Source organism: Psittacula echo (genome assembly GCF_963264785.1).
Source record: "Psittacula echo genome assembly, chromosome: 5".
NCBI lineage: Eukaryota > Metazoa > Chordata > Aves > Psittaciformes > Psittacidae > Psittacula > Psittacula echo.
In genome coordinates, this window is record NC_137739.1 from 16,109,196 (window position 1) to 16,133,744 (window position 24,549).

Here is a 24,549-nt window from a genome sequence, read left to right on the forward strand (position 1 = left end):
ACAGCGCTTGTATTCAGCACCGGTTATAATTAACCACTAGAATAATTCACAACACGGCTCACTGCAGTCTTAACTCTTCGGGTGGAGATTAAATGAGCTAGGTAGTGCTCTAACTCAAAGAGAAATAATGGCTATAGGAGTAGGCGAGCCCTGGGGTATGGAGGTGAGCCTTCCCCTCCCCCCCGCCACCCCTCTTAGGGGTCCCTTCCCCCGCTTCGTGGCCGAGTGTCCGGACCCAGCGCTCCCGCTCTTGCAGCGGCAGCTCCTCCCTTCTGCCCAGATGGACAGCGGGGCTCGGGGGACCTGGCTCGAGGCAGAAAGCAGCCTCTTATAGCCGCCACGGAGCAGCCAGGCTCACACCTCCTCGCCCCGCCGCCGGAGCCGCACCCGCCACGCTACCCGTGGGACCCCGCCGCCCCGCGATGCCCCTGCGCCTGCTGCTGCTGCTGCTGCTGGCAGCCGGTGAGTAGAGCCGCTGCGGGCCTGTACGGGGCTCAGCCTAGGGCACCGGCCCCGCCGCTCCGTGCCCCGTTCAGCAGCGCCTCCCGGGCGGCGGCTGCGGGATGCGCTCGCCCTCCTCCCGGCGTTCCGTACCCGGAGGGATGGGGCTTGGCTGCGTCTTGGGGGGGAAGAAGGAGAGGAAAGAGCGTTAGGAGACATGACGGTGGCAGATGAACACCTCCACGAGTTGGAAAGCAGTTGTTTGAAAGACTGTCGCTTGGGCACAGCCTGCGTGTAACTCACCCGAACGGCAAACGAGGTGCTGGCAGAGCTGCAGGCTGGAGCGGTGCTGACAGCCCGTCCCGTCCCAGCCCGCATGTGCAAGGAGGGAGCTTTGCCGGAGGGTCTCGCATTACTTTTGTAAAGTTCATCAATAATGTGCAATGGTGTTAAAAAGTGCGGTATTTGGAACCATACTGCAGATTGCACGTGTAATAATCATCTTTCTACAAAGCAAATACATCTACCCACACTCTTCTTGTGGGATTAGAGAGCTACCTCCGAGCACTTCAGTTACAAAGCAGTTCAAAAGCCAGGAACTGCTCGAACTGTGATCGCCGGCAGAACCGTAACTGGGTTATTCTGAAAGAGTGAGTCAGTCTTCATGAATAAGTTATGATGTGAGGATGTAATTAGAGGACCCCTGCCTCATACCTGAGCACAGCAACTACTCACTTATTTAATTAAGTTTTTGGTCTTTTATGTCTTATGTATTAAGCAGTATTAAAGGCCAGTTGTAATAATTTAGAGTCCATTTCCTCATAGGTTTTCTGAGGTATTCATCAGTGTATCTGAATGTACTTAATTCTTTCAAACTTCTGTGAAACTACGTTATCATCCCTCTTTTTCACATAGGTAGGTGGGCTGACACAAAAAAGCATACACTAATTTTAAGTTCCCATGGTGACATGTCAGAACCCGATTTTACCTACAACTACTTACAATTAATGTAGAACTTTAACTCCTCAAAGCCTAGCTCTCACTAAGTGTTGCAGTAGGTTGATACTCTAACCCCAGGATATGCAGCACGCGTGAGCATATGATTAGTAAACATCTACAGGCATTGTTTTAAAGTGATTAAACCTCATGTTGAGTCTTTGTGACAGCTGTAAGAATAAAATCCAGTTTCCCAGAATAGCATTCAGCTGCCTTAATTCAGAGATTCTCTTTCATCTTCCTGCACATTTTTATACATACCTGCACAACTTGCAAATTCACCAAACCAAATCTCATTAATAGGATCCCAAGGACAAGAGCCTTGGGTCATTCTTATAACAGATTCTGTGCCAGAATGAAGCAGGGTTGGGGTGAGGAAGGGGGGTAAGGCAATCACATGATTAAAAGCCATAAGGTAAGGTGCTTGCATAATGAGGCCAACTTAAGACCCTACCAAGCTCACTGCCCCAATTCTACTGCCTGACCTCAGCATGTCCCTGTTATTCCCTCTGCATATTGATCATCCTCCAGACCTTTGCACAGCACAAACCTCAGCAAGAACACGAAGAAAAGCAAGGAAATACTGTTTCACTGCTTCTGCCAGCCTGGAGTAATCATTACAGAGAGCCTGGCTTTGGTCTGATAGCTCCGAGTCAGGCATCCCAGTCACCTATTCCATAGGCAGTGAGGAGGATGGGAAATGCAATTTACTTGTTTCTCAGTGCTTGGTCCACGGTATCAAAACAGGCAAATTCATCATTTTGGAAAATTTACATGTGACCCCAGGCTCTGGAGATAGCACAGCAGCAGTCTGGGCAACAAGATAAGGGGAACAAGGTGTCCTGATGGCTTATGAAACAAGACTAAAAAACATAAGCAAAACCAAAAAACATTTCAATAACTCACACAATTCAATGAGTTCCACTTCTGGCAAGATCTTGGAGATGCATCAGAAAGTCTGCTTAGTCCCAGGCTTCAAGTTCTGAACTACTGGAGCACTATGACTGTACAAAGAAAATATCACTATTGTAAATACTACACATATTTAACATCAGAAAACATTTCTGTAGCCCCAGTCTTTGAAAAAATATATTAAAATTTCTTTTAGAACCCACAAAACATAAACTGTATTAGATACTAATGACTAATGTAGTTATGTATCATAAATATGCAAAGCTGTGCATCTCCATAAAAACCATAATTATATCTCTGCCAAAATAATTATTATGTTTGCATTGTGCCCATAGCAAGGAGTAAAATCTTATGGTAAATGGGACCTTTCACAAAAAATGAATGTGTTTCTAAAAATTTTTTCCCCTCTATGCATCTGGAAATATAAGGGACTGGATTTTGAAATACTATTGTAAACTATTCAGAAAACTAAGAGAAAAGGAGAGGAGGAAGGCAGAGTGGAAAACAACTTGCAAAGACATAATAAGGTCTTTGAACTCTCTAGAGCTTATACAGGCAACAAACCAAGATGGCATGATGCAGGTCAAGCCCTCCAAACATGGCAGGGCTCCAACAGGAATGACAGTTTTTAAATCAAGCACGAGACAAACATAATGTGATCACTTTGTTCTTTTCTCTCTGTCTGTCTTTAGTGTTTCCTTAATTTCAGTCTTCAGGAAGTCACCTCAAGGCTTTTGATCTCTCTGGCTTAGCCATTACAATCACAGACACCTGCATAGATTTGTTTGCTGGTTTGGTTTTTCTATCTGCTAGTCTATGGTGCCTAAAGCAGCCTTAGGATCTATATAGCTTTGGTTTCCCTTCAACCTTTACTTTTAAAGCAGCTACCTCACATCCAATTAAACCTGAGTTTGCTGATGGGCTAATCTCTTGGGGTTTTTTATTTTCCCAAATACCAGTCTTGAATATTTTCTTCCAAGAATTAGAACAGCTGAAACTTTAACAAAGTTTCAATTCCCATTCTGCAATAAACACTGGAATTAAATATTACAAGAATATTAAAAGCCATAGCAAGACCACACTCAAATTGTCTAAATTATTTTTGTACACTTAGATGTACTTACTTCTGTGACCTCTAGATATCAAAACAATGTGGGTTTAATTTACTTTTATACTCATTACAAAGCAATGAAATTTAAATAAACACAATCTGGTTCCCTCCCTTTTTCCTCACCCACAACACTGTGTTTGAAGAGCTGCACATAATCTGCAATCTGACAAAACAAAAAACCAGACCAGACATAGAGGGAGGACACTACACTTTCAGAAATATATAATCAAACCTAGAGGAATACTCTTGTCCAGAGGCGGCCCACAAGGATGCTAAGGGGGCTGGACCACCTCCCACATGAAGACAGGCTGAGGAAGTTGAAGCTGTTCAGCCTGGAGAAGAGAAGGCTGCATGGAGACCTCATAGCAGCCTTCCAGTATCTGAAGGGGGCCTACAAGGATGCTGGAGAGGGACTCTTCATCAGGGACTGTAGTGACAGGGTAAGAGGTAATGGGTTCAAACTTAAGGGAAGTTCAGGTTAGGTATAAGAAAGAAGTTCTTTAGTGTGAGGGTGGTGAGGCATTGGAACAATTTGCCCAAAGAAGTGGTAAATGCTCCACCCCTGGCGGTGTTCAAGGCCAGGCTGGACAGAGCCTTGGGCAACATGGGCTAGTATGAGGTGTCCCTGCCCATGGCAGGGAGGTTGGAACTGGGTGATCTTAAGGTCCTTTTCAACCCGAACCATTCTATAATTCTATGAAACGCGAAGTCTTCATAAAACCAAACAAAGCCACACAGGAGATTTCAAAAACATACCTTAATCATGAAACACCTGGAAATACGCAGAATGTCACTTCACTCTCTGGGTATATTCCACAGAAGTTCTGATAAACTACTTTGGAAATGTTACAATGTTGCCAGTACACTAACACTATCATTATCATACTGATACTCTTATTGATAGTTCTACATGTTATAGAATGGTCTTTCATTGCTTCTAATAACCTCAGGTTACAAGACAGAGACTTTTCCTTCAGTCATATTCAGAGTACCTACAGCACAATACAGTCTTGCTTTGTTGTGCACATCCAGATGCTGTAACACAAATTGCAAGGATAAAAAGTTCATGTCATTTTCTGTAAGTTACATGACAATTTTTAAAGATTTCTACTTGAGCTCCTCAGGGAGCAGACAGTTCATCACTTCTACTTTACACAGATTTAAATCAAGGGAGTGGGAGTTGTCCAATGTTAGCAAACAATTCTCTGATGAAACCAGGAGTATGACGTGGAAATTCCTGTTTTCCTCTTCCAGTCACGTAGCTCCCCTGCACCATCCTTCTCCAGTTGCCAGAACTGAGGCACAATGTAAAAATTCTTCACTTTCTTCAGGGATTTCTTCAGTATCACAAATGTCTTGCAGAGCAAGCCCAGCTTTGCCTGTCAACCATTAATACGGTTCCTTCAGCCACTACTGACTAGCTACGAGAGTCTAGCCAAATATTCCTAAATATTTAAGCGTATAAGCAGTTGTTATTCATAATGCTGCAGCCTTACTGCAGTGGTTTTTTCAGCTGGGACTTTACTGAACCTGTGAAGATAACACATTTAATGCTACTGTAAAGATAAGAGTGTGGTTATACTCAAATGGATGCTTCTGCTACCCAGAGCTGAAACACGTACTGAGAACTACTATGGAATGGGAAATGCTCAATCATGTGTCAGTTCCACAACATGACTGTTATTCTGACACCTAGAACTACAGGTTCTAAAGAGTTCACTCAGTACACCTTCCATCCCCCTTGGGAAAGCATCAAGAGAATCATCAGAAAACCTGGAATGGGAACCATGACATAATAAATACTATTCACTATCTTAGCAAGGAGGTTCTAGTGCCAGCAAAACAGTTTTTAAGTGAAACTGCAAGTGACTACATAGCCAAGGAAGCTTTCTTAACTCCTTGAGATGTGATTGCTTTTAATCAATGGGCCAAAATGACATGTGCAAGTTAAACCACTTTTGTTTCAACATCTTCTCCCTACATCACCTGCCCACAAAGCAGGAGGGAACAGGATCTGGGAATCATCTCCAATCAGAAAAGTAATAAATACTGTCTTAGGAAGCATAGCTATTTTCATAAGTAAGGATTAGCTACATTCTTTCTAAAGCCTTTTTTACCATTCTCAAAGAAAAACCAATTTTATTTCTTAATGAGGTGATTTCATGAGGTGTTTAAATCCCTTTGTTTCATGAAATTACAAGTGCTGGAGATCACCAGCATCCCACGTATTTCAAGTTACTAAACTGTGCCGAAAACAGTGTTTTTCTGTCAGATCTTCCATTAACTGATTATATAGTTAATTATAGAATCTATTATAATAGATTAGTCTATTATAATAGATTACATGATTATACAGATTATATACAAACTGTATAATCATATAGTTATTCTGTAGGAAATGTCAAAGCCTTCAATGACAAAGTCTAAATGTTTTTTCTGCTCTCTCTCACACAGACATTATCAGTTATTAAATGTTAATGTCCTTCCCAATCTGTATCCAGTACTGAGAGTTAAGGTTTATAAACTGTTCCCCTCATATCAAATCATTAGTTTAATTACTAAGAGAAATTAAATCAGCAGCCTTGATTAACTCACTCATTTGTTAAGTACTCATCCAACTTCTTAAAAAATGATGCAAATACCTTGGTGTCTGCACTACAAGGAAATGCTGCCTGTTACCATGAAGGGTCTTTGATGCATTCTCTCAACCTGAAGGATGATATGATGTCCTAAAAAAAGTCATCTGGTGTCTCAGTATTTATCTGCTGCTCTGGACCTTCTTTAATACTGACAGAATAGTTAAAGTTCCTAAATATAGTCTTGTTATGGAGAAAGAATAATGAGAATCCCTTAAACAACAACTAAATACAAACAAAATGAAATAATAAAAATAAAAAAGGTAATCCTTCTTCTAATATAAAAAATATAATATAAATATAAAAAAGGCAACCCTGGAAATAACACCAAGCACTCACTCATTTCCCTGCTCTGCACCTGCCCCACCACCCCTGTCAGTTATTTGGCTTTGTCTATAAATGATGAAAACCAGAACCCCATCAGAGAGAACATATTTGTTCAAATGTAAAGCATTACATTTTAGAAAATGGGCAAAGTTGCATGTTGTGATAAGGAGAAAATACCACAATGCTTAGGGAATCTAATTGTAGCAGATTAGTGGACCTAGACCACAGAACACATGCTAGCCCTTGCCAGATTTAAGACTGGAAATGACTTAAGTCTGCCATTGTATGCTGCCTTGACAGGAAGAAACCACTGCAGTTATTCAGAATGCTGTGCAGCGTTCTGTTCACTGTAGGTGGGGGTAAAAAAGGAACTGGGTCAAGCAGTGTGACACCAAGCATCAACAAGAACACGGTATTAAGTATGGACATTCATTATCAAAGTTCAATTTTGTATCTGCAGGTTTGATTCAATAAAAAAAATAAAAGAGGTTTTCTCCCACAGTTTATAAAGGCACTCTTGGGGAAGCCCATTTTAGAAATCGAAGAGGAATACTTGAATTAGCGGGAGCCATTAGATGTACTACAGGTCGATCTCCTTTTGCCTACTTACGCTATGGATGCTACTGCGGTCTGGGAGGAAAAGGATGGCCCAAGGACAGAGTAGACTGGTAAGTTAACTATTTACCTGAGTAATTAAGTGCTGAATGTATGCAGATGGCAGAGTAAAAGGACTGCAGTATGAATTAGGCCTACTTAACACCAGCGAGGGAACTGAGTTTAAACACATCTCAGACCACTAAGAAACTCTGAGGTATTAAAATTATGTTACTGTAGATCTGCGTGAGTCCTACTTGCCCTTAACTCAAACTCTCATTGCATTAATACTGGATTCACAGTACAACTGAGGTTCTTTGCTTTTGCTGCTTGGCCAAAGCTGAAGAACTAAAGTCTAATTGTAGAAGCTTTAAAGGTTATTAGCGTTAGATAGCATTAGCGTAGAGATAGCATTCAAGCTATCTCTTTAGGGTAGAATAAAAGGAAAATTCAAATCAGATTTTTATTTTTATTTTTTTTTTAAATAAGGATTCTAGTTGGGATTAGACCTAAAACTTCTAGAATGTTACCCTACATATTTCAAATGTCTGGCTGTGCAATCTGTTATTTTAAAGACAACTTAGGAGAATGTAGTTGCTACTTTAAAGACTGAGAACACACAAGAAAAGAAGGGACTATTATTACTTCTACTCATCTGTATCACTAAAGATAATGTTGGAGAATCTGCAGTTTGCTGATCTTTCACTGTAGGCCATTTTACCACATTGTAGTAAATCCCATAGCAGCAATAAGATGCCTCTTCACAAAACATGGTTAGCTATTTGTGGTCTGGGTTTTAACAGGTACAGAATGTTAACAACAAGCCAGAAGTCAGTGTTCTTACTCCACTGCATCTGACCAGAATCCAGAATTGAATGTAGATACAAACTTTCTTACCAAGTCTGACTTCTTAAAGTTTTGACATACATCGTGGGCTGTTAACATTTAGAATGCCTGAAAAAAAGTTAAGAAATACAGAAATACTTAATCTGAAGTAAAAACATCACTAACGGAATTATTCCAATCATAGCTATTGCATTTTAGATTTTTGCCTGCCACTTACAAAAACTCCTTTGAAATGGGGACAATCATATACTGCTTTCATAAGCTAAAATATAAAATCCTTAAGCATCTATTTTTCTTTTAAATGCTTAAAAGAGGACTAAAGTAATTCTAAAAATTGTTGTAAACACATGAAGATAGACTGCACACTAGCAAAAGCAGTTGTATCTCCTGGGTTATTTACCCCAGTACTGCTACAAAGACTCACTAGATTTATTTTTTTATTTCTATGGATGAAATGGAACTATTACACTACTTCCAAAGCACATGCTTTTCCATGTTACATACCACAGGAACTTTAAATGGCAATTCATGCAGAATTACCCAGTAATTATTTAATAAGCATAGGACAAAATACTAGCTCAAACGAGAGCTCACAGCATTAACTTTTCTATTGCAGACACAAACTCCTCAGGCAATCTAAACACCACCTAAACATCATGTGCCTACTGTAGTAGACTACCAGGAGGAAACTGAATGACTGAACTCAAAGTGTTTGTGGATACACCTCGGTGTTCTTCCTCCAAGTCAAAGAAGAAAGCGTATAGTTACTTTGCAGCAAGACCTTACAAGCTATCTAATTTCAGGCCTTTGTTACCCCCCCCCCCTTACTTGGTATACTGGGATTGCAATGAAGAATAGTTTTTTTTCTAAGCTTTAAAATACACCGTTAATGCTTTTCTCTGACAGAAAGTCTATGAATTAATTCATTGTCCCAATTGTAATAAGAACAATTTTGAAACCACCATTTTTGGCATTTTTTCCTAATTCTTTTATGATACTAAGCAAACAGTTTCAGTTCTAACATGGCATTAAACAGCACCCATGCTTATTCCTTACTGAACATTTCATCTGCTTTCAGCTTTTCTGCCACCAAGGACTTTCCTATACGACAACATTTATGATAGTATGCTACAGCCCAACAAATCTTGTCCCCTTCCTGTAACTAACTGTTACAATAGCATTGATAACTGCCAGAAAGATACATCATTCATTATCTGGCAGACTATTCTGGTTTTTCATCTTTTCTTGGAAAGGGCTAGGAAAGAGTTACACTCATATAAAAGTTTATTGTGTTTAAATGGAAAATGCTTCAAAGATTCCTTGTACTTTCATCCATTAGGAAGTTCAACTAGATCAATGTACATCAGACATTATCATCGATTACATGAAAGAGCAATAATTTTTCCAGGTGATCTATTAAACAATTACCCTGTTCTGCTTCCTGGGCAGGTAACTGTACATTCACATATGTTGACTATTTTATAATTTCACAGCCTGTAGAAACATGCTGATGATAAACATCCAGATTACACGGTTATAAATCACCACAGTTTGAATTAAGGCAAGCCCACTTCTATCACTCTCAGGTGCTGCTTTAACCATGACTGCTGCTATGGCAAGGCAGAACAAGCAGGTTGTCATCCCAAGATAGAAAGTTACCACTGGGAATGTGAAGACAACACTGCTGTGTGTGGTGAGTGAACAGTTCTAGCTGGGTGGTTTGTGTGTTTTGGGGTTTTTTTGGGGGAGGGCGGGGGAGAAGCAGAGAAATAGTTTTGTTTGTCTTTTTACTTTTCCTATTTGTCTCATTGATTTAATAGATTTTTTTTTTAATTAACTGTAAAATTCTTATTTTACCTTCTTTTCTTTCACAATTTTTTTTACTCTGTGCCTCCAGAAAGCACAGCTATGCCAACCAACTTCATGCAGTTTCCTCTTCTAATCCCCACCTACTGACATACATAAGCAAACAAAATTCTTATCTACAAGCTTCTATTACCCTTGCATGACAACACTACCAGAAACCCTCTCTTTTACACATGTTCAGGAACCCACATTAGGCTACTCTCTGCAGGTCAAAACCAAAAGCACACAGCTACAAACAGGAAATTACAACTGTTTAAAAGGATCCTTTTTATATTTAGCAGATAATATTTCACACCATTTTTAAGTCTATGATGGACAAGTTTTTGGCATACTTACCACTGATCAGTTGCACAGCCCACTGCTAGTGGCTACAATTGATGAATGAATTCACAATTACAACTTCCGATTTCAAACAGTGAGGTAATAAAATATTTGATGGCTATGTTTATTTATGGAACAAGCCATAACATGTTAATTTGAAACTATTCATATAATTAGCATACAAGTTGCAACAGATGGTTGACTACATCCTGACAGATTTTGTTCAACTGCTCCGAAATATGAATGTAATATACTGGCCATGCTGTAAGTATGAAAGAAAAGGACAAAGAGACTTCAAAGAAACAAACAAAAATGTGTTTAGAAGGAAAAAACAGCATTTCCTTTACATTAATTGTTCATAACTCCCAGAGTTCTCGCAAATATTTCCCAACACACTTCAAAGGCTTTTTGAACTGTAACTTCTCACAAGCCCCAAAATTTGCAGGTTTTGGGATTTGTTTAGGTTTTTTTGTCAGATCAGGTGCTAGGTCAGTTACCTTGCATGCTACTACCTGGAATGCTTGAGAATTGGTTATTAATTGCTCCACAAAAATACAGCCCCTCACATAAACCTGTTTACAGTTTCTGAGTTTCTGACCACCATAGTTTAAAGGCAACACAATACGCTGTTCAGAGAAAACTCAAAACCCTCTCATTTCATAACTCAATTTAGAATTTGCCTGACCTGAAATAAAATTAAAGGGTTTTGACAATATTTCATTTCCTCACTTCCATTCAATCTTTACTTTTACTTTGCCCAGGTGTCTACCTCAAGCAGAATCTCTACTTGCCAATTTCCTCCTCAACTGCATAAGTACTACATGTCTTCTCTCTCAGACTACCTAATTAACTATCAAGTTACAGTCCACCTGTATCTGGCTGTAAAGCTTCTGCTCCTGTTCCAGTCTAGAAGCTGACAGTATTTTAAAATACTGGTGAAGACAGTAGGGCATACCATGGAGAAGATCAAGTTTCAAGCAGTAACAAGAGAAGGAATAATTTTTCTCAGTTACTGTTTGTTGGGTTGTTTTTTTTTTTTTATTCGGTCATGTTGTTTATGCTTCTTAGGCTATTGAGTACTTCTTAGGGTAGCCAGTTGCAGCTTCAACATATATACTTTAAGAACTTCCATAGCAGACTTCGAGTTCATTCACAAAGCTGACAATTTGTTCTGCTCCTAGATAAATCTCAAGCAGAGATTCAGCTAAGTTTTCAAAATGTTAAATACTCAGACAAAATATAATCAAGGATTCTTCAGTTTACAGACAGTTGCAGAGAGAAAACGCACACATTTCTGGGTTGGCACAATAAAACCAAAATATATTGCTGTAGAAGAAAATGTTCATGCCAAGAAGAAATGTTCATGCCAAGAAATCTGTGAAGTTACAACACTAAAATTATAAAACAAATATGGCCAGACATGGATTTTATCGTTCTTAAACACACTTTTCCTAACTTATTACTGACTGCCTTAATAGAAAGAGTTGGGCGATTTTAAATACAGAATATCTTTGCATCCCTTATTTCACATATATAATTCAAATGTGACATCGTTTAGTAGATTAAAGTATATGTGAAATGAAAATATCTTCCAAAACTCCAGTTTCACTGGAGCAACAGGGTGATCAGGGAGGGTCACATACCACTTTCTAAAAAGGAATCAGCTATCAGAGTTCCTTCATTGAAGAACATGAGAAGGGTATTTAAGTCTTTATCCAATTATTATTGTATTTTCACCTGCCAAGATAGTTCCAGTGATTATGAACCATCACTAAACTAAACCATGCTTGTATATTCTCTGCTGCTGAGATGTTCTAGCGATGGAGCTCTACCTAAAAAACACAAAGAACTGTAAGACTTACTAAAGCTTGCTGCAGTTCCTACTGCACCTGAAATATAAGAACCATTTATGTGGCAAATATGGAATATGAGGTAGCAATTCTTGGTATTCCAGTTGGTATTTTTAATTACTTGAGACTAACAATAAACCTACTATGTTTTCTTTCAGAATCACTAGAAGACAAATGTCAAAAAATGGCATGTGAATGTGACCGTGAAGCTGCCAAATGTTTTTCTAAAGCTCCCTATCATACAAAACACCTTTTATGGCCAGACTTTATGTGTGGTGAGATTCAGCCTTTGTGTAGGTATTAGATATACAACATCAGTCTTCATGAAATAAACTCTGTGTGTATTTAAATCTAAATTACTTTTTTTTTTGAGTCACTATAGTGACAACAAATGATTTTCCCCCTTTTTGATCCTCCTTCTGCCACCTCAGCCTCTCCACTCTAGAATGGCGAAAGTAAACATGTATCCTCTAATTTACCTTCTACATCGCACAGACTAAAACGAAGGTCATCAGTTCTGCGTAAGTCTTACCGACTACATAGAAATTTGAGTTTTTTGAGTAACTGACTTGAAATTAATTCCATTTATATTCAGTTTCACAGATTTTTCAGACTCATTACATCATTCACTGTAAACTCCACTGGCCGCAAGATAAAAATTAAACTTTTGTACTAACATTTACCTGAACGTTTGTTAACTATGAACTGACCATTAAGAAAGGCATGAAGTGAAAGTGTCAGCACGAAGACCCCTCTCATCTATATTAAATACTTACTATAAAGCCTAACTGAACTTGTGTCTCATTTACCTTAGTCCTACATGAATTAAAAATCCTAGTTCTTTTTTTCTAGTATTTACTTTTTAAATACAATTTTCTAAGAAGTTCATTTCATATGGTTCCAGCTTCTTATGCTATGTGCACCTCAACTTTCCTGTGGGCACAGGGAGAAGTTCTGCAATTTCATTAAAAACTTCAGAGTCAGATTTAAAAGTACAACTACAAACCATCACCAAGACAGATGAATGCAAAAAGCAGCAGTGACTGGGATCAACTGCCTTCCCCGTGTTTGAACAGCATGACTTTGTGAAGTTCAGAAGTGTATATAGCTCATAAGGATGTACAGAGGTTTCAGCTAGGGTCACTTTGTAGTTTTTCTCTTATGAAGAGAAATCAGTAACATGAATTGATGAATAATACACTTTTTCATAATTGCTCATTTTAACTGTTCAAGAACCAGGAGTGTTTTATGTCTACTTTCACCCACCTCAACCTACTTAAACATGCAGGGCTACACAAATTTGCACAAGTCATAGCTAATGACAAGTACTTCAATATAAATAAAACCAAAACACGTCTTTAGGAATGATGAAGATTTCAGAAGAGATCTTTAATCTTTAAAAATATTCATATGCAAATTTAAAATTCATATTAATGATACAAATGAGGAACAAAAAACCCAAACACAACAAAACCAACCAATCAAAAAAAAAAAGCAAACCAATGGAGAATGCAAAGTGACAAAGCTCTTAAAAAAAAAAAAACACACTAACTTTTGCTTCAGTCAAAAACCATACACTAACAAATGGCAATTCTGATTACACAAAATAAACTTCCCAGTCAGTATTTGCTCACAGATCTAGATACACACATTATACTGCAGTAAGATGTGTTAGGTCACTTTCCCAAACTAATCCTTTTTTAAGGGATAACCCTGAATTTAAGAATTAACAACAGACTTCAAGAGAAGAGCATTAAAGAAACTACTGATGAAGTCTAACTGATCTGGATCACCACATTTTCCAGAGGACAAGAAAACTCAAGCAGTCTTTGCCTTCAACAGCAGGAATTTTAGAATTCCCTGCTATGAGACTGTGCATTTGACAGTCACATCTTTACATAGAAAGCTAAAAACACTGAAGTACTTTCAGTATCAAGCCTATCCAGGAAGAGCTTTCCTTTGGCATATTGAAGTTGAGGAACACACAGTAGCTCTTCAGAAAACTCTCATTTTAAGGCAAGCTTGAAAATAACTGGAATGCTCAAGATGAAATAGGTAAGTTGATTTGATCTAAAATAGACTGCCATGACTGTTTAAGTTTTATATGGCTAAATCAGGAATGTAATTATTTTTCCTCCCCATAGACGATTACTATTAGGATAATAAAGCCTATCCTCTGATTTGGAATCAGCTGGTTTAAGAGTAACTTATTTGAGGGCTTTTTTTTTTTGTATGCTTAAATTAACATAATCCACCGCTTTCACTGCCACATATATAAAGAAGAAAAGCAAAGTTTATTTCAAGTCCGTTTTTACAAGCTAAACAGCTCAAAAGTTCCAGTATCAGTCACTGCACTTATGTCTCATGATGCCTTACTTCTTTAACCACCTGATCAATGTTTGTAATTGGGTTAAAGTACAAGGCCCAGTAAAACAAACAATTGCAGACAAACTGAGGAATGAAAGGCCAAAAAATGGCAACAAAAAGACCCTGGGTTAAGGCTTTCCAGAAATGTCTCCACATTCTGTGAGGAATAGTCCTGTGAAAAAGGAAAGGGAGAGGCTTAGAGGAACTTTTCATTTTGCTTTTACCCATTCTAAGAAAATCTAGAATGTGCTGCAGCTGCAAGTTATTTAGCCCTTGCTCAGGTACCCATAAAACACCATTTTGCACTCCAGAAAAAGCTTTCTTAAAATACAGTTATACTAGATTTTGTATAAGGAAGCATTAAATCAATTTATTCAGACCACAAAGCACAGCAAGTTAAAGTGGTTGATCCCAGATTATTTCCATGCATCCTGCTCTCTCTTGAACATGCTCTGCCCCCTAACGGCTGGTACAGAAGGTGAAAACCCAGTATACAACAAAACTTCTCCTTTGCCAACTCTAAAAAATTGTTACAGCAATTATGAAGTAACATTAACAGCTTGAATTAAAGCTAAAGCAGTAACTGAAAACAGCAATTCTGATCACCTATCAGAAATAATATCAGTGTAATAAACTTAGTCATGATCCTGAGGACTCATCCTTTAATAACTATATTGTAAGCATTTAATGACAAAATTCATATATACTTAGCTCTCAGCTGACAGCTAACACCAGTTACTATAAAAGGAAAATCTCAGAGTTAATATTTACCCAATGGTTAAGAACATGCTTATTACCATTACTATATTTGCTACATCTGATCACTAAAACCAGCTGTAAGAAGCCCTTTCAAGTATTCAAAGAAATATAGTCAAGAGTGAGTACTAGTGTATGTGCAGATTCAGACTCACATGTTCTTATTAACCTCAGAGTTGTGGTTAGACACTGTCATTTCAGTGGGTAACTGTCAAATTGCAAGTCCGTTACTTTCTAAATATATGGCCACGTACTTGCTACCCTCTTAAACAAGCTCAATAAGACTTACTTCAATTCTCTTCTTGACCAGAGCCTCCAAAAGGAGAATAATTCCAGAACAGAGAGCAACATGGCATTTACAATTATAAATCTTGATGTCCAGTAGTGCACGTCCAGCCAATCCCAAGCAAATTCAGCTATCAACTGGTATGGCAAAAATAAATACTTCACAATGAATTCTCTCCACTGTTTCCAGGAAGGATCTTGAAGGTCCTGTAAATTAAGGTAATAAGACTATTAATCAATTTCATATTAAACAGATATAATACTGACGTAGTTCCACTACAGTTTTGTTGAAAAAACTTTTTTTTTTCATAGATTGAAAGCAGTAATTTCAATGTATGAAATACCTTCTGGTAGATAATACTATAACCCTGTAATTTTCATTAGGTAAGAATAAAACACCACAGACAGCCAGACTTTACAATGCCATTTGTAAAAATACAGTTATTTTGAGTGAACAACCTTTCTACAGTCACGTGAACTTCCAAAAAAAAAAAAAAAAAAAAAAAAAAAAATCAGTTTCATAGATTTAAAGTCTTAAGAGCCTTACATCAGTCTTACTAAAGGTAATGGTCACAACACTGGTGATCACATACAATAAAATCAAGGAATCATTTACATTCTTTACTTTTTCTTTAAAATTGTATTGTACAGAGATGAAATGGTGCATAATTATATCATATGTTTTTATGCTGCTATCTTAAAATGCTTATAACTAAAGCAAGTGGTGTATTTACTGTTTTGAACACTTACTATTAGTTTTGTGACAGTATCTTCATACATGTCTTCTTGTGTGGGGCAAATTGTGTGGATGAAAGGTAGGAAAGCTTCTGTGTAATCAAACAAATACAGGTATAACATACTGAGTCTTGGAGAACTCTTCAGTGCATACAGAAGAAAAAGAGACTTTCCTGGATTTACTGCCTGAAAGATACCAAATTATTGTTCCAAACAATGAAAAGATAAAATGAAAGGGATGTGCCAGTTCTTAAGATTTTTCTGACAATAATTTTTCAAAGGATCATTTTTCAAATACAACAGTTCAGTAAACTGAGCTGTTTTCACAAGGACAATTCTACTACCTTAACATTCCTCCTGGTTTTAACAGAATTTTCATTTAAAGATATTTTAAAAATACTTAGCATATATGACAGGCTTTAGATAAAATTTACCTTATATTCCCAAAGGTTCTGTGGTGGTTTAACGCCTAAAGCTTTCACACGTTCCAGTTCCGCCATAACAGCTTTCCTGTGGTTACTGTTCTCTATACCGTAAGGCTCTTTTGTGAAATCCTCCTCTGTCAGTGTTAGGAGGAGTCTACAAAAGCAGAAGAATTCAGAAGGTAAACAGTGAATCTTCACCAAAAAGATACAACTACAAATTAGCCATTACATACTGGAACAATCTATAGAAGGCATCACCTTTTGGATTACAGGACCACAGAATGGTCTGGGTTGGAAAGGACTCTAAAGATCATCATTACACTCCGTATCAAGTGTCCTAAATCAACTGCATCTCAGAGCCTGTGTTTTAGATATCCCTAATGTTTTTTCTTGCCTGCTTTCAGCATGCAAAATTATCAGTTTGTTGGCTGGCTACTGAACACAATTGTTCAGTACTTCACACATTGAGTGAGGTCTCCTGAAATCAAACCCACAGCTCTTCAGTGGAATGCAACAACGCATATAAAATTTGTATATTTCCACAAGAAAGAAAAGGTGGAGGGGTGGATAATACATTAGAATTCTACTTTCAGTACCACTACAATCTGCATTGTCAGCATTTAAAGTAGTTTGTACAAAATTTTCAGTTACCCTGCTTAGTACCTACTACTAAAATTTTCAACTACAAGTGTTAAAACTTCTCTGGAATTTTACTCTGATACATCAACAGAATATTCCCTCAATCTATAGAACAAAGTATGGCCATTTCATAGTGTACTATCCCTAATAAAAGCTCTCCAGTAGTCCAATCATATAAATGATAGGTGTTCTTCACAATCAGGTCTCTTACCTTCCATTCACTTTCTCCTGTAGAAATCTTTCTCTATAATGTGAAGCCCATGGGCCCAGCTGCTCTAGCCAAATTATCACTTCCTTAGCAGTCCATTTAGCAACAGGCTTGTGGACAAGATGATCTTCTTCAAATTCTCTACTGCTCCAGTGATATCCAAGTAGAACTACCTATAAGTAGATTGAAAAATAAATAAATAAAAAGAGAGATATCCTTTACCTACAAAGCAAATATATTAATGATACAAATAAACAAGCATTAAGTGGCTTGACATGTAGAATCTTCCATTTGATGGACCCTAGACTATTCAGGTTATTCAGACAACCCTGAATGATACCTTATTTAATCCGTTCAGCTGAAGTCTGTTCTGTGCTGATGATGTTTTGTATGTGCACGTAATTTAAGTATACCAGATTGCATGCTTAATGAAGTAAATATGGAAAACCAACCAGATGAAACTTACTGCTACACAAGTTAAAGCTGTCAGAACGCCTGAGAAAAACCCTCCTCCTTGAGGATTAATTCTTCCTGTGTTCCGAACTGTGGGCATCTGGTCATTCCCATATTTTTGGAAGGTTGCTAAGCTGCGTGCTACATCACTGTTTTGTAGAATATCTTCTTTTCTTTGTTCAATGGCATCAGAAAATAGCTTTTCAATAACATCCCTAATGGGAAAAATATTTGTCATTGTACTATAACCACTGAGGCTTGATATTCAGAAAAAGGAAATATTTCGTGGGTTTTGTTTTCCAGCTTCTACTTAAGACTGTCATCTTTGAAAGCAAGAAAACATTAATTATTAATACTTAGCAGACTTAAATCAATTATTTCCCAACAACATTTTTCTTAGCTTCTATAGATAAAGGAAATTAAAATACAGCATTAAAAAAAAAATCCTTCTTTCTTATATAAACTAGGACTGTGTGTGCCACTGGCAAGCTTTGCTTATTCAAAAATGCCAAGTAAAAGACAACATAAAATCCTACTATCAATCCTACAATCTATTTACTAAAACATTACTAACCTAAGAGAAAGTATTATTAACACAAGAACTTGTGGGTAATTAATGACAGCAAATTGGTATTTTTAGCTTTGTTCTGCAATCAGATCACATTTCTTCCCATAGATAATTCCTATTACAGAAATAAATACACAATTACCAAAGATCACTCTAACTTAGAATTATTAGGAAACAACCAGCTATATATATGTATATAAAAGATGCAAATGTCTCAATACCAAATAAGGATCCCTTCTCTCCATCACCCAAAAAAAATCAGGATAAAATAAAAAAAAACAAACCCAAAGCCCCAGACACAGCCAACCAACCAACCCCTTAGTTCCATGCAGAAAAGTGTGCTTGAACAGATCAGTACAGGTGCAGAACATTAGAAACTTCAGGATTTAAACACCCCTGTGACAGTCTGGATTACCAATAAACTATGAAAATGTGCAGCAAACTCAAGAAACCAGATAAGTTCTGGGGGTTTTAGAAATCCAGAAATCACACAGTACACTCACCTAAAGAGGATGTTGACTTTGGGGAATCCTTCCCATTTTTCTCTGCATTCAGGACATTCATTCTTCTTGGATGACACCCACCACAAAGCTAGGCAATGTCTACAGAAACTGTGCCCACAGTTCAGGGTGGTGGGATTGACCATAATGTCATAACAGCAGTGGCAAAGGAACTCACTCACGGATATCCGCCGCCTGCCCTCAGGAGCAGCACGTGTTTCAACCTCTGCCCTCTCTGTTTCACCTTGCAAAGTCTCATCTTCTTCCATCTTCTTTTATGCCTTATGCAAACAGAAAGCTCTCTTAGATCTTCAAAGCAGGTAAGGAATTACTTCTGCAAACCAGCAAGATAAACCTCCTTAAGAAAGGTTAGAATTGCAAGCAGTATAATTTATCATTGTCATTCTTTTGTTGCTCTGATGGTTTTAAATAACTAACTTAGCTCTCCCAAAAATAAAACACGACCTTCAACCTTTTCAACAACATATTCATTGCAAGCTACAATCAAAATCAGATTCTACATGTAAACAGCAGGGCTCAGTCTCCGTAATATTTCCTGTGTTACAGAACGCATGAAAGTGAAACAAAAAAACTATGATTCAGATTACTTTTGACAGTTATTTTTAAGCAAAGTTTTAGTAAAAGACACTAATCAAAAGAAGTATCATTAAAAAATACCATCAGAGAATAAAGAAATGAAACACCAGTATACGTAATTTACTTCATCACTGTTCTTTCCAAGCACATGGAATAAAACATTACTAACAAAGGTCAATGCTGGACATCGCTGAGCAATGTTAAAAAAATATATATGAAAAAAGCGATCCACAAAGTCATACATTACAGCATTATAGGGGACTGATCTGCTTGCATCTCAGTGAAGGACTGAACTTTGTATCACTTTACCAGTAATTACTCATTGCTAGTATTACAGAAAATGTACAAGTTAAAAGAGTTTAAGATTGTTCTAAGCTTACCAAACTATTACACCTACTTGCCTGATGTTCCTATCATATTCTGTGAGATTGTTGAACTTAGTTTCTTAAGAAAAACTCTGATCCAGATCATGTACTCATCGGTCACAGTATGTTAGAAGCTATCAAAAACTACAATTTTCTCCTCTGGCACTACCAAACCAAAATATTTACACACCTCACCACGTGGCTTCTGCTTAGTACTAAGTTACCATGTTTCCACCCAGATCAAGCACAAAGAGGTCAATATGCAAACTGGTAACAAATAAACATTAAATAAATAAATACAGTACAGAATACAAACAGATAGTGCAACCAGGATCCCCAGACTGCTGAGTCAGCCTTTTCCCAGTAAAGCAAAGATTGCTGGCTTTCCAAGACAAACCTGAAACATCAGTTAAAAGAAGAGGAAAAAAAAAAAAAAAAAAAAAAAAACAAAAACAACAACAAAAAAAAAAAACACAAAAAAAAAAAAAAAAAAAAAAAAAACCAAAACCCCCAAGGTTTGGCACCCAAAACATTCTTCCGGTTTTTCTGGAAGAAAGAAGCAAAGGGATTTCTGTGGGTGAAAAAGTTGTTTCACCAGTCTCTGCACCAAACTAGATAAGAGAAACAGAAGGCTCACCGGCCCCTGTCCTGCCTCCCCTTTCCAGGCTCGGCCCTCTCCCTCCAAAGCTCCGATGTTTCGGGCCTGCACCGGTCTCTCCCTGTCCCCCAGACCAAACCGGGTCCACGGAGGCGGCGTCAACAGCCCACCCCTACCCCCCAAGCGCCGCGGCTCGGACACCCCGAGGCCGCAAGCGGGAGCGAAGGCTCCGTGGGCCCAGTCCAGCCTCAGCCCCACCGCCCGCAGCGAAGGCGCCGCACCGGACTGTGCCGTGCCCCACCGCCCGACTCACCCGCTGGCGACCAGGGCCCGCACACAAGGGAAGAGCCTCGCTGCTGCGCCCCGGCCCCCGCCGCCCCTCCGCTGGGGAGGGTCGCGCAGCTCCCGCGGCTCGTCCCAGCACCCCGCGGAAAGCCGCGGCGGGCATCGTCCAGCCGGGCGGATTTGGTTTCCTGCGCCCTCCCCGCCTCGGGCTGCGGAGAGAAATTGCACAGGCCCGCGAGGCGCTGCGGAGCGAGTGGGGTGGGGGTGGGGGTGGGGGTGCGGAATTTAACGCCGCGGTCTTGCCCTTGTGCTGGGCGGCGTACAGTGTAAGCACAGCCCGCTTCAGTTTTACCTGCAAGCGCTGTGTTTCAAAGCTTTTAAAATCACCGGACTGGAACACTACTGTATACACGTTTTTCTTAATACGCTCACTTCCACATGCGCGAGAGCATACGTCTGCTGAATGTATGCCTATGCACCCAGGTGACCTTCCTTCACAGCAACTTTGTTCAGTTTGTTTTACAGGTTAAGGTCTCATCTCAGAAGTAAATGAGACTTTCAGATGCTAGCTTGGCTGCAGTGCTACCACGCACTGCATCAGGTTGGTTCACACAGTCTATTTTTACCACATGGGCGTATATCTATATATACACACATCCACAATTATTTATTATCGGTCTGTCCCCTTACTGCATTTCTTTTTGACAAGAGCCCAAAGAAAATGGAGTGATTAAGTAGAGATGTAACTTTTCCACTATGCAACATTTTCTGAAAGTTTTTGTTCATTTGATACAAGCTGACAGTCCAGTTCCATTTCAATTACCAAACCCAAATAATTAACCGTTCAATTATTCCAGCCTATTTCAATAAATAAACCAATAGTCTCTCATTGTTTCCTCTCCAGTATTATCCAGATTTCTCCAGAATACGATTATTACTGTGCTAACCCATACGTAGCTGTGGTGTTTTGCTTCAGAACTACCCTAATCAGATTTCTTAGGACACAGAAAAACACATAGCTGAAAAGTTCACCAACTTCCTATCAACACAGAATAAACAGGCATTTATGCTCAACTGTACATGCCATTTCAAGACTTTTGTGTAGTTTTACTTAAATATTTGAAATCCCAATCAGCTAATCCTTAAACTACTCTAGCATGAAAGTATTAAAGATCTTCTAGATCAGAGGAAGTTAACCTAGACCTAGATGAAAATGTGGTCCAAAATATTTAGGTCTTGTTCTAGAATCTAGGGGTTTGGTACTTTTATTGGTGTGTTTTCACTTAGCTTCACATTCAGTGCTCAGTAAAGTAGCAGAACATACAGAAGTGGTTGATACAGCCTGTGCTGCAGGCTACATGATGTTGTGGAGATGCAGACTTTTTGTTCTAGTTTTTAAAACTTAAAAGCAATGTAGCCTTGTAACTAGCTGTGTGTATTGCTCTCTCCCAAGAGTAGCCAGTAACATGGAAAGCAGCCAACCTTTTCTGCTGTAACTTTAAAAATTGAGAAATTTTAAGAACTCTGATTTACAAACTATAGTTTGTAAATCGTGGGTGTAATTAAGTTATAGTTTGCAAATCTTAAGTGCAGCTGCTTTAATATATACATGGAAGGGAACCAAGCAGGTACTTTAATTAGGCAAAAATTTAACTTTCTGAAACTAAATGAAAGTGAAGATGTATGCCTTCTGAAACACTTCTTGACATAAAGAATTGCAAGCAGAAAACTAATTAAGGAAAGCTACACAATAATAGGGATTTTAGGCTTCAGCTGATTTACTGCAAAAGAGAAAAATCTCTACTATTACTTTAACTAACCTCTTACTGAGCACCATTTAATCATACAGATGATTTGCTGGAAAAGCCTGTAGAATAAATTGCTCATACTTTAAAGGGACAAAAAACTAAACCTTGAAGAATCTTGAGCAGCTCTCTCTCCTCAGTCCTGCTTAATTCTGTATATTCTAATCTATATAGAAATTCCTCCAAATTAATGTAGAATTTTACATTTGTTTTTATTCTGCTGGAATTCTGGAGAAAATTCTTCACCTGCTGTTTGAACTCTCAACCCACAGCACATACAGTGAACTCTGCATGCTGTCCTAGTCCACAACCGCTCTTTCTGCTCCTGTGCAACACCTCATCTCATCAATTATTCCCTGCCACAGCACACATGCACAGACATCTTGCTGGGCACTGAACCTTATTTACAGTTATTCTGTAATGTTGTGTTAAAGTGATGGGTTTATCATTTTAACAGGAGCACAAATGCTTCTTCCTTAGTACCTCAAGCCTACAAGTTCTCTGGGACTATCCGCTATTAAGGCACAATCACCGCAAGTTCTACATTATGCTTCTGGTATGTTCTCACACACTCCTATCCCCTCTTGCTGGTGCTAGTTCTGCCTTTCTGGCCTGAAAGGCCAAGAAGGTGCTTTCCCACGTATAGCATTTCAAAACACCCACAAAAGAGCAGCTCTATCAGAAATCCTTTTCCACCAGCAGCTGCCTTACAGCTTCTCCGCTCGGCGCCGAGGGCAAGCCACTTTTCGGGCCTAAGAGCTGCTGCTGCACGGACCTCAAGTCTGTTGCCCCTCACCGGTCGATACGAGAACAACCCTTCAACCTCCTCACCCAAACACAGCAAAACAAACCCTAAACCCCTCCTACAAACCGCCAAGCTCCACCTCAGGAGAAAATGGCGGCTGCCGCCCCGCCCCGTCCCGCCCGCGGGCGCTCACGTGCCCGCTCACGTGCCCACTCACGTGCCGAGGGGCGGGAGGAGGGGTTTCCGGCAGCGCTCCGTGGAGGTTGAGGGCGTCGCCGGGTCGGGCTGGTGCGGGATGGAGGTGACCAGAAGCAGTAAGTGCTTCAGCCGCTTTCTCCGCCGTGTTCGAGTTGCACCTCGTTGGTCACGGTGGGATGCTGTGGAGGACTTCCCAGCATCCCGGCGTCCTAGCTTCCCTTCTCTAGGCTGGTGGTGGGGCCCGGCCTTAGTCTCTCCTTCGGCGACTGAGGGGTTCCGCGCTCCTCCTCTCACGCGTAGGGCACAGCCCTGGGACTGAGAGGGCAGCGGGCGGGGCCGGGGGTCTCACAGCCCTCGCTCGCTGGCGGGTGCGGGCCGCCTCTGCCCGCCTGACGGGCGGCGGGAGGCCGTCAGTGGTCTCAGGTGTGTTTTACTCCTCTACCCGCAGATTTTAAGGATAACCTAAACAAAGTGTACGAAGCCATTGAGGAGTCGGACTTCCTGGCCATTGATGGGGAGTTTTCAGGTACAGTCGCACTGCTTTGTGATTGTGAACTGTTGGCGGTACCTGTGTGGGGCCCAGGTGCCCGTGCTCGCTCATGTAACACGTTTCAGTGTCAGCTTGAAAAGGCTAAGGCTACCTCAAAAGATTTAACTGCTTCTTATGTGTGGAATAGTAAGGGTTTGAGCAAAAGCAGATGTCATACTCATGCTGCTTCTACTCCCTTCATGCAGGGAAGTATTTATTTAACATGTTAATTGATTTTTAGCTGTAGCTCAGGAAAAAAAAATAAAGATTTTGTATGTGTCACAGTGGCAAGAGGTTGGGATAAATAGGGGAGGTCCTCCAAGTGTTTGGACAGGGAAAGATGGTAGTAAGAGCTTTATATTTGTAAAAATCAAAGGGTTTATGCATCAGAGATGCCCTAATAAGTGTTTTGGCTTTGGGATGCAGATTTCAGTCAACCATAAAGCATAAATATGATCAAAATTAGCTTTGTTAGATGTGGTGCTTACAAAAATATGGTTGTTAGGTATTGCTGAAAGTGTCATTCAACAAATCTGTGAGCAGCACTCTTCCCATTTTTATGTTGACTTTGATCCTGCATTATGTTGTAAA

At 39.4% G+C, this 24,549-nt stretch overlaps 3 protein-coding genes across 19 annotated transcripts in view; 2 read left to right on the plus strand and 1 right to left on the minus strand.

The window, feature by feature from the left end:
- Positions 1-127: 127 nt before the first annotated feature.
- On the plus strand, positions 128-13,113 carry PLA2G10 (phospholipase A2 group X; the record flags this gene model as incomplete). The annotated part of the gene is made up of 5 exons (XM_080618150.1): positions 128-155; positions 199-462; positions 6,926-7,091; positions 9,450-9,556; positions 12,059-13,113. The coding sequence occupies 5 exons, from the start codon at positions 128-130 to the stop codon at positions 12,202-12,204; spliced, it is 711 nt and encodes a 236-aa protein (XP_080474276.1). The 3' UTR covers positions 12,205-13,113.
- A 155-nt stretch (positions 13,114-13,268) lies between these two features.
- On the minus strand, positions 13,269-21,702 carry BFAR (bifunctional apoptosis regulator). 3 transcript variants are annotated; one of them, XM_080619678.1, is made up of 9 exons: positions 21,034-21,702; positions 20,710-20,890; positions 18,840-19,170; positions 17,782-17,983; positions 17,319-17,488; positions 16,478-16,622; positions 16,059-16,229; positions 15,313-15,515; positions 13,269-14,439 (listed from the first exon to the last, which is right to left on the minus strand). In XM_080619678.1, exons 3-9 carry the CDS (start codon positions 19,103-19,105, stop codon positions 14,256-14,258), a joined length of 1,341 nt encoding a protein of 446 aa, XP_080475804.1. In that variant the 5' UTR covers positions 19,106-19,170; positions 20,710-20,890; positions 21,034-21,702; the 3' UTR covers positions 13,269-14,255. The 3 variants fall into 3 exon arrangements, with proteins under 3 accessions (XP_080475804.1, XP_080475805.1, XP_080475803.1); XM_080619679.1 differs by having other exon boundaries at positions 18,840-19,117; positions 20,710-21,702; XM_080619677.1 differs by having other exon boundaries at positions 20,710-21,702.
- A 1,771-nt stretch (positions 21,703-23,473) lies between these two features.
- PARN (poly(A)-specific ribonuclease) overlaps positions 23,474-24,549 on the plus strand; it is a 134,226-nt gene continuing 133,150 nt past the window's right edge. For 14 of the 15 annotated variants that reach the window (XR_013956930.1, XR_013956931.1, XR_013956932.1 and 11 more), the window contains exons 1-2: positions 23,474-23,545; positions 23,878-23,955. Coding sequence is in view for 1 of the 15 variants with exons in the window: in XM_080618813.1 (XP_080474939.1) it covers positions 23,527-23,545; positions 23,878-23,955 (97 nt within the window). In the remaining 14 variants the exon portion in view is untranslated. The remainder of the gene's footprint in view (positions 23,546-23,877; positions 23,956-24,549) is intronic. The other variant, XR_013956943.1, reaches the window with a different exon arrangement.